General features: G+C 34.3%; 1 protein-coding gene across 8 annotated transcripts in view; it reads left to right on the forward strand.

Annotated features, from left to right (window-relative positions):
- The window catches only part of LOC130899561 (CCR4-NOT transcription complex subunit 6), a 140,863-nt gene that overhangs the window by 117,720 nt on the left and 9,580 nt on the right, over nucleotides 1-13,563 (forward strand). For 4 of the 8 annotated variants that reach the window (XM_057809587.1, XM_057809579.1, XM_057809580.1 and 1 more), the window contains exons 4-10: nucleotides 6,216-6,284; nucleotides 6,355-6,512; nucleotides 8,057-8,211; nucleotides 8,280-8,431; nucleotides 8,500-8,748; nucleotides 8,811-8,970; nucleotides 9,036-9,251. In XM_057809587.1, coding sequence (XP_057665570.1) covers nucleotides 6,216-6,284; nucleotides 6,355-6,512; nucleotides 8,057-8,211; nucleotides 8,280-8,431; nucleotides 8,500-8,748; nucleotides 8,811-8,970; nucleotides 9,036-9,251 — 1,159 coding nt within the window. Of the gene's footprint in view, nucleotides 1-6,215; nucleotides 6,285-6,354; nucleotides 6,513-8,056; nucleotides 8,212-8,279; nucleotides 8,432-8,499; nucleotides 8,749-8,810; nucleotides 8,971-9,035; nucleotides 9,252-10,775; nucleotides 10,900-11,960; nucleotides 12,552-13,563 lie in introns of those variants that run through there. The other 4 variants (XM_057809582.1, XM_057809583.1, XM_057809585.1 and 1 more) reach the window with 4 other exon arrangements.

Raw genomic sequence — 13,563 nt, forward strand, 5'->3', positions numbered from 1 at the left:
ACGTAATATTGCCAATTTTCAAAGAGAAATTGTGAAAACACAAAAAATTATTGCGAAAATCAAAATTTGAACTTTGAACGCCCCGTATCTCGGAAATTAGCAATATTTGCACATGGCATGTTGAACGGAATCATCATATTTTGAGTTATAGAATCTACAGTTCAGAGATTGGACATTCTTAATGAATTACCCTGTATAAGACGCTAAAATTATTCCTTTACATAGTTTTTATGGTTTGAACATTGTAAAATGGAGATGTTGAACATTTAGACCATCTTTCAACACTGATCATCAACGTTGATTGTTGTTATTAATCGTAGTTTCCATAAATCTGGAACAGATGGCGCCTTAAGCGAATTCCATTACAAAGAACTGTAAAATTTTGTCATTCGCACCTCGTAGATGGCGTCACACTTGAACGAAAACGCTTTCAAGATACATTTGCGCATGCTTTTTCATTAAAATTTCATTCGTTCAGACAAGTGTATGGAAATTTTGCATCACCATTTAACGACCGTAAAATTTTGGGCAGATAAATTCCAACGCGGCCGTATCAGCAAAAACTGGTTTCGTTTGAGGTAGATCTACATTTCCGTGTATTTTTGATAAATCCCGTTTTCAAAATTTTAATTAGAGCACCTCGCATCATACTGAACTCAATATCTGGTTCCACGGAGACTTCCAAGAATTGGATAACCCCCTTCCAGGACATCGCTGGTACTTCCACTAGGCTAAACCACAAGATTTTCTTCCCTTGACGATTACACGGGAAGCGTATGCAATTTCCAAAGAACCAGCAGTTCTTTTTTGTATCTGTAATACCAGATATCCTCGGCCATTTCGATTAATCTTTACCATCTCGAAGCACGGAAGCTTTAGTCTATCTGCAACCACTGGATTAGTAAATTTGTTCCGGCAGACTGGTTGTAGTTACTTAATCGAGCGTTATATGCAAATTGCTGTCCAACAATATCACCTTCAAGTGATGAACGAAAAGATTCACGTCCCGGCAACGAATTGAGCTGGTTCATTAGTAATTCGAAACGATCGAAAAAATTTGTATCGCGAGATCACTAATCGACAAAAATAGTTCGTAAATATGTAAAACGTCAATTTATTTAACGTTTTAATTTTCAGTTACACATATTCTGTTTACAATTAACCTCCAGGTGGAATATAAAATGATTAAACAACAGAGAACAGACCAGCGTCTATACGAACAAGACTTATAAAAATGGAAAGAAAGTAATGGAGCTGAATATATGCTTGGTAAAGATGAAGATATTAAAAGTATCCACCATTGTTATATGCTTGTCAACAGGATCGTATTTGGAATATAGAGAGCGTCTCATAAATAATAACCGTTTCCGATCATAAGGGGTTTTCCGATAAGGACAAATTTTGGTTCGAAATAAATTGAAAACCGTTTGAGATTTTTCGAAAACTTTATTATCGAGTTGAAGTACATTCAAAACATTTTATGAATGGATTTCGTCTTCGCTCAAATGGCCACAGCGGGCACATTTGTAGCGGTTGATTCGTTGGACCCGATTTTCCATGACTCGGCCGAAACGGCTGCCATTTCGCGTTCAATGTTGGCTTTGAGCTCTTCCAACGTCGTCGGCTTATTAGCAGAGACCAAGGACTTGACGTAGCCCCAAAGAAAACGAAATTGTAACGCACCAAACAGTTTTCTTTTGTGGATAAAGTGGTTTTTCATTAAACAAACCTACTGAGCCAGAAATGAGCTTCGTCACTGAAGATGATCTTTTCCAGAGTCCAATCGGAGAACGTACGTCGCTTCGAATGGTCCATCGGCTTCAATTCTTGAGTGAGCCTGATCTTGTATGGGTTTAAAGTAAGATCCTTACGCAAAATTCACCATAAAGTGGTCTTGACGATGCCCAACTCTTGAGAACGCCGTGGAATTGACTGATTTGGATCATTTGCTACAACGGCAGCGATATTTTCGACACTTCGACCAACCCGTAGTATCACCGGCACGGTAATATCACACGACGAATATGTAGACTCAAATTTTTTCACTAAACTTGTTACTAGATCGATAATTACGATCGAAAATCGGAGTTGAGGCTCTTAAAGAAGCGTCCACCGACTTAAAGTAAATTTTTAAGATTTGCAGACGTTATTCGTTCGTGTATTTCGCCATGACGAAAAGGTTATGTCTACTGAATAAACTGACAGTGACAGTTCGATGTCAAGTAAAAAGGTGCGTTCACAAACTAAATTCGAAATTGTCAAGTTCCTATTGGACAAAAAGAAAACATTAACATTTGAGGTATTCTATGGTTTCAACCGAACGTTCAAAAAGCTTTTTGACACCTTGGTAAAACCACCCTAAACTGAAGCAAATGTACATTTCGGATCGTGTACATTGGAAAGGGGACGAGTTTTCATGTAAAATTCAATATCGACTTTCAATTGCGATCTGGTAGTATTATATAATTCGATAATAATAAATTTTAGTTCGGTTCTGTTCAAGATAGTAAAAAAAAAATAGTAGGGAGGAGAATGGACGTATAGAAATGTTCGCGAAGAGCGATTCGAAGGCCGGATTTTGTATAATAATTACTTCAGTAGAGTAATGAGAAGGGAAGCAACATGGTTGGAGGGTTTTATTTTTATTAAAACATTAACGATGTTGCAGACATAATTGGCAACCTACTATCGGTCATCGGTACAACTCGAACCAATTGAAAAATTACAAATGTTTTTCAAAATGGAATAATGCTCATTAAATATTTAAAAAGATACGGGCGCTGCATATAGTGAAGTTGCACGAAGATTAAATTCGAATAATTCGTTGGAAGTTTTGGAAAATTTCGATATTTAAACGTCGTGAATCTTTCTGGGGGAATTTAAAGTGATTTTTTGAACAAGGCGACAGAACGGCTGCACTAAAAGTTGATCTGAAATACTAGAAATGACCCGAACCGTCAAGGATTGATACAAAGATGACTCAAAACATCAGACGTTGAACTCAAATAAACGTTTTTAAGCTAATAATCAAACATACTGCAATAATCGCAAACCGTAGAGATAAAATCCAAATAAATTTACAATCCATTGAGTTGCGGGACTCGGAATCCTTTGAAGAACTCTAATCCTCATGTAAAATCAGCTGTAGGATTATGGAGAAAATACTAGAAAAGCAAGTAGATAACCAGATAAACCAATCACACCTAAACTCTCTGAAAGAATTGCTTTCGGTTCGGATTATACATTTCGAACGAGAGGTTGTTACGCCGTTTTGATGAGACGCAAGAACGTCGAAACTAGTCAGCCAATAAAACTTCTTTTTGCAATTCCGAATCAGTAGATATTCTGTACTCCAATTTGGTTTCCATCCAACCACATTTTCCTGCGGCCTTTTCTCTTTTTATATCAACAATAAAAACTGAAATTGAGGACTTTTCATGCCTGTCACTCTACTTGGTTTATTAATCGAATATGCGATGCGACGAGCGAATCAAAATAAATAAAAGTCTTAATAGTCGATTGATGAGTGCTCAAATAATCCGAAAAATAATTAAATAAGTGAGTAAGATTGATGATTATTTAGATAAGAACCGGTCGATGTTCGCAGTTCGATTGAAATTGTTAATTTATCAAGATTTAATTACAAACTTCCATTAGAAGAGATTTCAATTGATATGGCGTAATTTTTATATTCCTTATTGAACTTTTCATTTAATGTATGTACCTACATCTCGTCGAAACTAGTACCGAGCCATAACGGTGTAGTTGGTAAGGTTTCCAAGTGCTCAATTTCCAACACAAAGATCGGAGGTTCGAAACCTTCATTAAATTGCTCTTAGTTCAAACGAGAGTTACAAATAAACAAACCCACATACAGGTGGAGCTAATATAAGCGTGTTAAGAGGGAATTTGATACTGTAAACTAGTATATACGAGGGTAAAGGTATAAGTCGTGGCAAGGAAGTTTTGCAGAAGCAATGTGTGGTGGCACTGTGTCGTACAAGTGCTACAGGGACTTGCTGGTGCGAAAGGTACGACGCGACGTTCGGTATGACCTCCTAGATCTTGTGGACAGTCCAATTATCCAACAAAACAACGCATAGAGTGTGTAGGCAACATATATGGTGCGTCAAATGTTTAACCTGATGCTATTTAGTGATTGTAGCAGGGATAATTACTTTGAGGATCTTTAGACGCAAGTTGGTCATGTCAAATTTGTGTGCACTGTTATCCTTTTGCACCTCTATATACAGTTTTTTATGGAAAAATTTGATTCAATCGATTTGCTTTCTTGCAGCAATTGGTCTTTTGAAAGTTTTTCTATTAGGTTGTTTCGCCCAATTGGAAATTAACACTCTAGGTGTTCGAAATATCGTCCATCATTTTCTATACATAAAATCAGTCGCCGACGGATGGATAAGGCAGCAGTTTCTGCCATTGAAATACTTCGTTATATTCTTTCAATCATATCACCACTTCTCGTGGGTCTAAGCAACTGAGTTCTGGAGATCTGGAAGGCCAAACGAAATATTTTTCGCTCAATTCAAATTTGTAATCGCAATATCTGAAATATGCGAAACAACGCCCTCTATCAATGACTTTGCACCCGATACTTGGTGTGTGTGATTACTCCAATTGTTACAATTTCTCGTGGCCCTTTTTTTTGGACGTCGTCTTTATCGTTTATTGGTCAAACTACGTTTGGTTCTTTGAGAATCTATAAATCTAATAAAAATTGATGGAACTGGCAATAGTTTGGTATTGGCCGTTCGCAATCCTCATGAAAAGAAATGAGCGCGATCGAATTTTAATAAGACATCGCGATAATTTCAACAGATAAGATGTCAAGACGAAAATTATGTAACATTATAAAAAACCGGTACTACAACATTATATACATAAAGACCGGGCAATTTCGATGTTTTGCCATTACAGTTTATAAACATTGCGGATAAGTTGATGTTGAGAATGTAAAATATCTGAGGGGTATCTCTTTCAGACGTAAATTTATGTAAATAGTTGACACTCATAGTACCCCGAGGGCTCTAATGGAAATATATTATCTACGATACATAGTAGATTAGCTTTAGGGTGTTAATAATAAGTTTCATTCGTAAAAAACAAGATTTTTTTTACTTTTATATGGTTTTCGTAGTGATTTGTCTTGATTTTAATGTAGAAAGATTTGTCTTTGGCCTCAAAATAGGCTTCAGTTTCAGCGATTGCTTATTCATTTGATTTGGAATCGGATCCGGACTATACGGTGGATGATTATCGTTGCCATCGACTTGTGTATCTGTGCGTTGTCTTGGTGGTTTTTTTCTCCCACATTTGAGGCCGTTTTTCCTTGATTTTAGCATTCAAACTATCCAACAACTCGCTATTGATTGCATCTCCATTTTGGAGATAGTCCATTAGCAATAATCTAACGTAACCTAACCAAATAATTCCACAACCTTCCCAGTTGACTGTTGTGCCTTTGAACCTGGTTCACCGGCTGCAGTCCACTCGGATGATGATCGTTTTGATACCGGAGTAAAGTTACGGATCCATGTTTCATCCCTTGTCATATTTCGACGCAAAAATCTGCCCAAATACTGCTCTAAATCATCAACACGTTGTTGTTTTTGATCGACTGTGAGTAAACGCGGCACCCACTTTGAAAAAAGCTTTATCACGGTCAAATGTTGATGCATAATTGCCATCTGATGTATCTACGACTTCATTATATTAGTTAGAACCAATTTGTGAATTTTTTTCTTCACTTTTTCTGGAGTACCACAACGATTGAACGACCAGAACGTTCACCATCATCGATCGCGTTTAAATTTAGCAAACTAATAAAAAATTATTCTTTTCGATAGAGAAGAGGCCGTTTAACATTTTTGAAGCCATTACCGAGCTTGTACAGGATTTTTCTTCATCAAAAAATGATAAATTAATACATCAAATTGTTTTTCGAATGTAACAAAAGTATGTTCACTTAAATGGCCGTCACTTTTTTATTACCAATCGAAATGTCATTAAATTTGACACGTAGACTTTTAAAAGTTGGTACTTCGTGAACGTCACATGCCATTTGTCAATGGCAGCGCCATCTATGTGTCGGTGACACGACTTATTGAATGATGTATTACATAAATAGAATTTTGTTGAACTATTTCAATTATTTGTTATAGTTTTTTATAATTATTATCTTTTTTTTTTTTTTTCAGTTACGACACCTTCTCCTCCGCCACGGCCGTGGATTCCTTTGGCGAGGCCCACTACAAACAGACCAACATGTAAGTATCTATTTGATGGGGAAATCGTCATGTGTAGTGTATCGACCAAATATCACAATATTTTTTATAGGTATATTCACTGTGATGTGTTACAATGTTCTATGTGATAAATACGCCACCAGGCAAATGTACAGTTACTGCCCTAGTTGGGCTCTCAATTGGGATTATAGGAAAAAGGGCATCCTAGAAGAAATCAAACATTATGGTGCTGATATCATCAACCTACAGGTAAGATATGTCTGAAGACGATAAATTGGTTATCGAAACGCGCGTCAGACAGTGAAATTGTGATAAACAAAAATACAGGGTCAATAGAGCTCAATCCAAAAAATCGTTATTTTCAAAATGTTCGTTTTCTTTGTGTAGATTAACAAAAAAATGCGCGAATTTCGTTTGACGCTTCGAAATTTGCCGTAAAAACAAAGATTTAAAAAAAAAAATTTTCGATTTCCTACAGCGAAAAAACGATAAAATTACCAAAAGTTTCATCTATTTCTAATTTCACTTTTGAACTCTTCAAATTCGGTGTAAAACGTTCAATCTTATCAGTAGTGAAATTTTATATGAAAATACTTTTAATTGAAGAAAATCCTCGAATTGTGACAACACTGTCGACAGATGTTTCACATCAAAACTGCCGTTCTCGTTAAAAAACGAGAATTGGGATTTAGATTAATCTTGATTTTTGCATAGAAAACAATAATTTCGATAAAATAAATTCATTTAATTCAAACATTTTATCATGTGATCAAAAGGCTATTAAATAACGAAACTGGTTACGAAAAAGGGTTTTATTATAAAAATTATTCTACATTCGAAAGCTTCCCTTCAATATACTCCCCTCCCGTCACCACACACCTTTTCCATACGTTTTTTTCATTGATCTAAGCAGTTCTGGAAGTCTTCTTTGGTAAAAGCCTGCCGTTTTTTGCTTTACCGCTTCCATCGACACGAATCGAGTCCTTTTTCAAAGCAGATCTTTTTCTAGTAGGCCAAATCTGGACTATACGGTGGATGAGGAATCAATTCGTTCGATTTAACCATCGTTGCCATCGATTTGTGAATCGGTGCATTGTCTTGGCGAAACAGTGGTTCTTTCTTCGACATACGAGGCCGTTTTTCCTCGATTTTTGTATTAAAACGATCCGACAAATATTTTGGAGATAATCGATGGATAATATTTCATTCGCATGCCAAAATATTAAAGCCATAACCTTCCCCAGCTGCAGTCCACTCAGATGATGATCGTTTTAATACCGGAGTGAAATGATGGATCCATATCTCATCCATTGTCACATATAGGTTCCAAAAATTTGATTTATTACGTGTAAAAATGGCCAAACCTGCTCTGAATCATCAACAAATGTTGTTTTTAATCGACCAGAACGTTCACCATCATCGGTGTCTGTACGACCACGTTTAAATTCAGCATATCAATAACAAACGGTTCTTTTCGATCCAGCAGAGTCCGGATAACACTTTTGTAGCCATTATTGAGCTTGCACGGTATTTTTTTCATCAAAAAATGATAAATTAATACACCAAATTGTTTTTTGAAAATAATTAAAGTAACTTCACTTAAATGTCTGTCGCTTTTTTGTTACTAATCGAAATGTCATGAAATTTGACACGTAGTTTTTTGAAAGTTGGTACTTCGTGAACGTCATATGGATTTGACGATAACAGCGCCATCTGTGCGTCAGTCACGTGGTTTATTTAATACGAAATATTTCGACGAATGTTTCTTGTTGTATTGCACTAATAAATTTTAGGAAGTCGAGATGGAGCAGTTCTACAATTATTTTCTACCAGAACTTAAAATGGACGGGTACAACGGCATTTATTCCCCAAAATCTAGAGCTAAACATATGGCGGAAAGCGAAAGAAAATACGTCGATGGATGCGCCATTTTTTATAGGGTATCCAAGTACGTGCGCCTATTAAATATTGAAAAATCCTTATATTGAATTCAAATCGAATTTCCGCTATTTTCAGATTCACTTTGGTGAAAGAGCATTTGGTTGAATTCAATCAATTGGCGATGGCCAGCGCGGACGGTATGGAACACATGTTGAATAGAGTTATGCCGAAGGATAACATCGGATTGGCGGCATTACTGCAAACAACGGAAGCGGCTTGGGACAACAGTAAGCGCCGCTTTATTACAAATCGATTTGTTTTATTTTTTTTAAACGAAACTTTTATTTTATCCCAGCTCCGTCCGATGCGCCTTTCCTCCAACAACCGATTCTAGTTTGTACAGCCCACATACATTGGGATCCGGAATTTTGTGACGTAAAACTTATCCAGACGATGATGCTTTCCAACGAGCTCAAAGCCATTTTGGAGGAATCTGCTCAAACTCTAAAAGCGCACGATATAAACACCGATTCGAGTAACATCCAACTCGTATTGTGCGGGGATTTCAATTCGTTACCGGATTCCGGCGTCACCGAATTTTTAGGCAAGTGTATCTTTGTTATTATTTTTTCTATGTCGATTAAATTTTGTTTTCCCTATATTTAGGTACCGGTAGGGTGTCTATGGAACACAAAGACTTCAAGACCTTCAGTTATAAAGCGTGTTTGGAGAAAGTGCTCAGCTGTGATAAACCGAACGAGTTTACGCATTCCTTCAAATTGGCATCGGCATATAACGACGAAATAATGCCTTTCACTAATTACACGTAAATACAATAATATTTTTTTTTGTTAACGTCACAACACGCTATCGAATTAATCGTTTTTACAGGTTCGATTTTAAGGGTATTATCGATTATATATTCTATTCGAAACAAACCATGACGCCTCTAGGTTTGCTGGGTCCACTTTCTCAGGAATGGTTGCAACAAAACAAAGTCATAGGCTGTCCTCATCCTCACATCTACTCCGATCATTTTCCATTGTTGGTCGAATTGGAAATGATGCCGACCATTACAACAGCAATGAATGGACTAATCGGTCATAGGTGAGTCATTTTTACAAAAAAAACTCATACTATATATCATTCGCTAGCAAAAATTATAACAAAAATGGTTTACACGAAGGAAGTTTATCGAATATTAAAAATACCATAATTCGTAGAAAAATCATCATTACCTTTTATCGATCAAGCACTAAATGAAGACTACCAGTTGTTCCTACTCCGCCCTATTTTCTATAACTCTTCAATCTGTAGAAATATCATCTTGGTGATCATCATTAACTGGTATCGATTCACTAAAAGATGAAAACCTCCACCAGATGTTCCCCTTCTGATCCATTTTCTAGAATTCTTCGTTAACTGACAGTTCAAAAACATTTGGTTTCTTGTATATCTTTCGTTAACCAAAATACAACTTTGGTGATAAGTATTTTTTCGTTTTCTATTTGATTCCTATTTTTATTATATTCTTGAAGTTCTTGTACAATTTGATTTGAGCTTTCCATTATCAAACCTCATCATTCATTTAGTCTAGTTTCACTTAAGGGCGAAAAAAGTAATTATAGAAAAAATCATCATTACCTTTTATCGATCAAGCACTAAATGAAGACTACCACTTGTTCCTACTCTACCTTATTTTCTATAGCCGTTCAATCGGTAAAAATATCATCTTGGTGATCAGTTTTCTTCAATCCATTTCTCTACAAGCTTTTCCGGGTTACTTGAAGTTTTTTCGCGGTTCGACTAGCTTATGTCCAAGCTTTTCATTATTAAATCTCTGCTTTCATTTCTTTTTGAAAACATATTTCACTTAAAACAACAAAAAGCAGATGAATGTATCTATTACCATCATTAACTGTTATCGATTAAGACTTCCATCAGATGTTCCCATCTTGTTCTATTTTCAACAATTCTTCATTAAATCATCACGTAAAGAACATTTAATCTCTTTTATATCTTTCGTTAACCAAAATACAACTTTGGTGGTATTTTTTGGTTTTTTCTTCAATTCAGACATTTCTGTCATAGTTTGCTTGAAATTTTTTGTACATTTTGATTAGCTTATATCCAAGCTTTTTATTATTTCATTTGGCGCTGTTTTCCTTGAAAATGTAGTATCCATAAGTGTCCACTTTACAGTGATTTTGTCAAATATTCTATATACATTTCTATCATCTTCATCTAACCACTACTAGATGAAGACCTTTACTAGAAACAATTTACATAATGTTTTGGTTTCTATATGTACAGGAAAAACCTAACTTGTTCCTCTGGGTTGCTGGTAGTTGTTGTACTGTACACTTTGACTAACATATGTCCAAACTTTTCATAATCAAATCTCAGCATATATTTGAACCAGTTTTACTTGTAAACAAAGTGTCCATAATAAAAATAAATTTATCCCTAAACAATTTACAGTAATTTTTGAAGTTAATTGTCTATCATCATCATCATGTCTACCTTATCTTTTCTAAAATTTCTTATTGCATGACAATATTTTCTTTTCAATAACATTTGGTATTAATATCTTTCGGTATCCAAAATACACTCAGTTTTCTTTGTTTCTAGGCTTCTCTAGACTGCTTGAAGTTCTTGCACGGTTTGATTAATTTATGTCCAAGCAAATATCAGCAATCATTTGGTCCAATGTTACTTGAAAACATAGTAGCCATTAAAAAAAATTTGTAAACAATTTACTGAGTTTTTTTAAGTTGATTTCCGTCATTAGCTTCTACCAAATGTTTCCATTTGATCCTATTCCCTATACTTCTTCATTCTTTGACAATATCAACTCTTCAATAACATTTTCTCTTTATATATTTCCTTATCCGATATACAACTTTGGTTAATCCTAATTTATTCATTTTTCATTTTAACATCTCTAGAGGCTTCTTCAGGTTCCCAGAAGCTTTTACACAGTATATTTTATCAACGTCAAAGTTTTTAAAGCATAAATGCCATTCTTTGATGCTCCCATTTATTATTTTCTTGTTCCAAATGAAGAACCAAGCAACGATATGTCATCTGCAAATCTCAAATGAATCATTAACTCACTTCGAATCATATGAATAATCAATTTCTCTCCTGACCATTTTATCCTGTCTCTGGTGGTATGAATTCATTCTCCTGTGGTTCTTATACCTATCCAGTTTTTGATATTGTGAAGCCCCTTTCGCCCAATCCCCTTCTATCTAGAATTGAAGCAAATGGTATTTAATTTCTTTGTTGGTTTTTCTTGACGTGCACAGACGTTTCAAAATTCTTCGGTAGATCCACATCTCTGTTCATGGTGCGTCCAACCTTCCATATCGTATGGTAAACAGTTTTGATATAAATCCTCTTTCTGTATTTATATTGCGAAATTGATAACATTGTAAATAAGTTGTTGTATTGGTTAGGTTATTCTTCTTTTTTCCTTATGACTTATCCTTTTCCTATATAAATATACAGTTATCGACATATTGTGTCTATGCTGTTAGTGGAGTGCAGTTTAAATGGAATTCAAAATTCTATGGCCGCAGATTGACAATAAAATCAAATTTCATGTAAAAACTTTTGAACCTTGATTTGTGTTTATAAATTTTGTATAATAATATTGATGAGCTTCTTTCGTAAATCATGTAAGTGCTTATCGAAACTTGGAAAAGTGTGTATGTGTCATTATAATCATTATAAAAATTTTTTGAATAAATCTTTGAATGCATTTCAATGAAATTTAACTCATCGCTTCAACGTATCTAATTTTATTTTTAGTTATTATGTACCTCCATATAGGAATAGAAACAAAAATTATTATCAGCCTGTTGTATACAAACCCTATTATCCTTATTTTTAAGTAAGATACATAAAGGTTTGTATAGGGGCACAATCAAACTTAGGGTTATCAATATTATTTAATCAAACATTATTTTTTTATTTTTTTTTTTGTTTAAATATTGATGTGGGGTATTTCAGAACACAATAACTTTGTAAACCAATATACAGTTAGTGCAATAAAAATGTTACGATTAACTTTTAGTGGGTAAACAAGCTCTTTACAAACAACTCAATGTTTAATGGGTTTTTTTAATAACAACCCCCACATAAGGCTTAGGCATTATTGTTGGGTATTGGAAAACCCATAATTATTAACAAATATATCTAGTATGTTGAAAAATTAACTCAATCTATGATGCTCAAAACATTCCGAAACCTTTAAGTGTTTTTTATTCTTGTAACCCTTAAGATGAAGTTGGGAATTGTTCTGAAAATATTATTTCTAATTATATGTTTCAATCAAGCATTTGTTTCCATTTTTTTTCTTTCTTAGATTCTGTATTATATAGGTAATCAATTATATATATATTTCATAGCTATCCCGCCACTTTTGTACGAGTCAATTAAAAGTTACAATTAATTGGCTCAACAGTCATGGGGTGTTGAGGCCAGTGTTTTTGACTTGAGAAAAGACGATTCTAATACGCGGCTTTTCTTAACAGGTTTTAATAAATACACGTGGTGTTACATTAACAGATTAGTTTTATTTTAACAAAATAGCTCGGATCATGGTATAATACACATTCCAATCTCATTATTATGGAACTTCTTCTCATTAAAGCTTCTTTTTGTTTTGAAACTTTTCTGATTTTGATGATTCAATTTTCAAAAGGACTCTATCAGGAATTATTCCAGACAGTATTCATTTTTGGTGTTAACGTAAGTAAAACTCAAGAAATAGTAAGAAATTAAGAAAACTAAACAATATAAATATGTGTATCACATAAGATTCACATTCATATATTGATATATGTATAACAATCAACAAGTCCATTGTACCTAAAAACCTAACCTAACCTAAAAATCTCTTCTTGCTTCAAGTTCGGGTAACCTTGAAGTTGTTGGGAGTTATTCTTGGAATATTATTTCTAATAATGGTTTTGTTTCCATTCTATTCTTGTTTAAATTAATTAATGAGAGCTGAAATGATTTTGAACTTTTTTAAGATTTTCTATATACAACAATTCCGAGAATATTATTCCTAATGGTATTTGTCACAGACCTAATAACACAAGTGGTCGTGAAGAAAAATTTTGTTTCTACTTTATTACCAGTTGGTTAACGTATTTTGAATTGCACTAACTGTAAACGTGAAAAATAAGATAATGAAAAACCTTACATTATTGGGAAAAATACTAACCGACGTTTTATAACTAACAATTTTGTTTAAGGTATATTTTACCCACCGAAAAATTAAAATTTAATTCAAAGGGGCTGAAAAAAGTACTTGTTGATCTTTGTAAAGAAACATGGTAGGTATATGTTTACAAAAATATTATGTAGTTCTTTTGAAAAAGTAGTTTTTTGATATTATAATGAG

This window comes from Diorhabda carinulata, chromosome 11 (assembly GCF_026250575.1).
Source record: "Diorhabda carinulata isolate Delta chromosome 11, icDioCari1.1, whole genome shotgun sequence".
Classification (NCBI taxonomy): Eukaryota; Metazoa; Arthropoda; class Insecta; order Coleoptera; family Chrysomelidae; genus Diorhabda; species Diorhabda carinulata.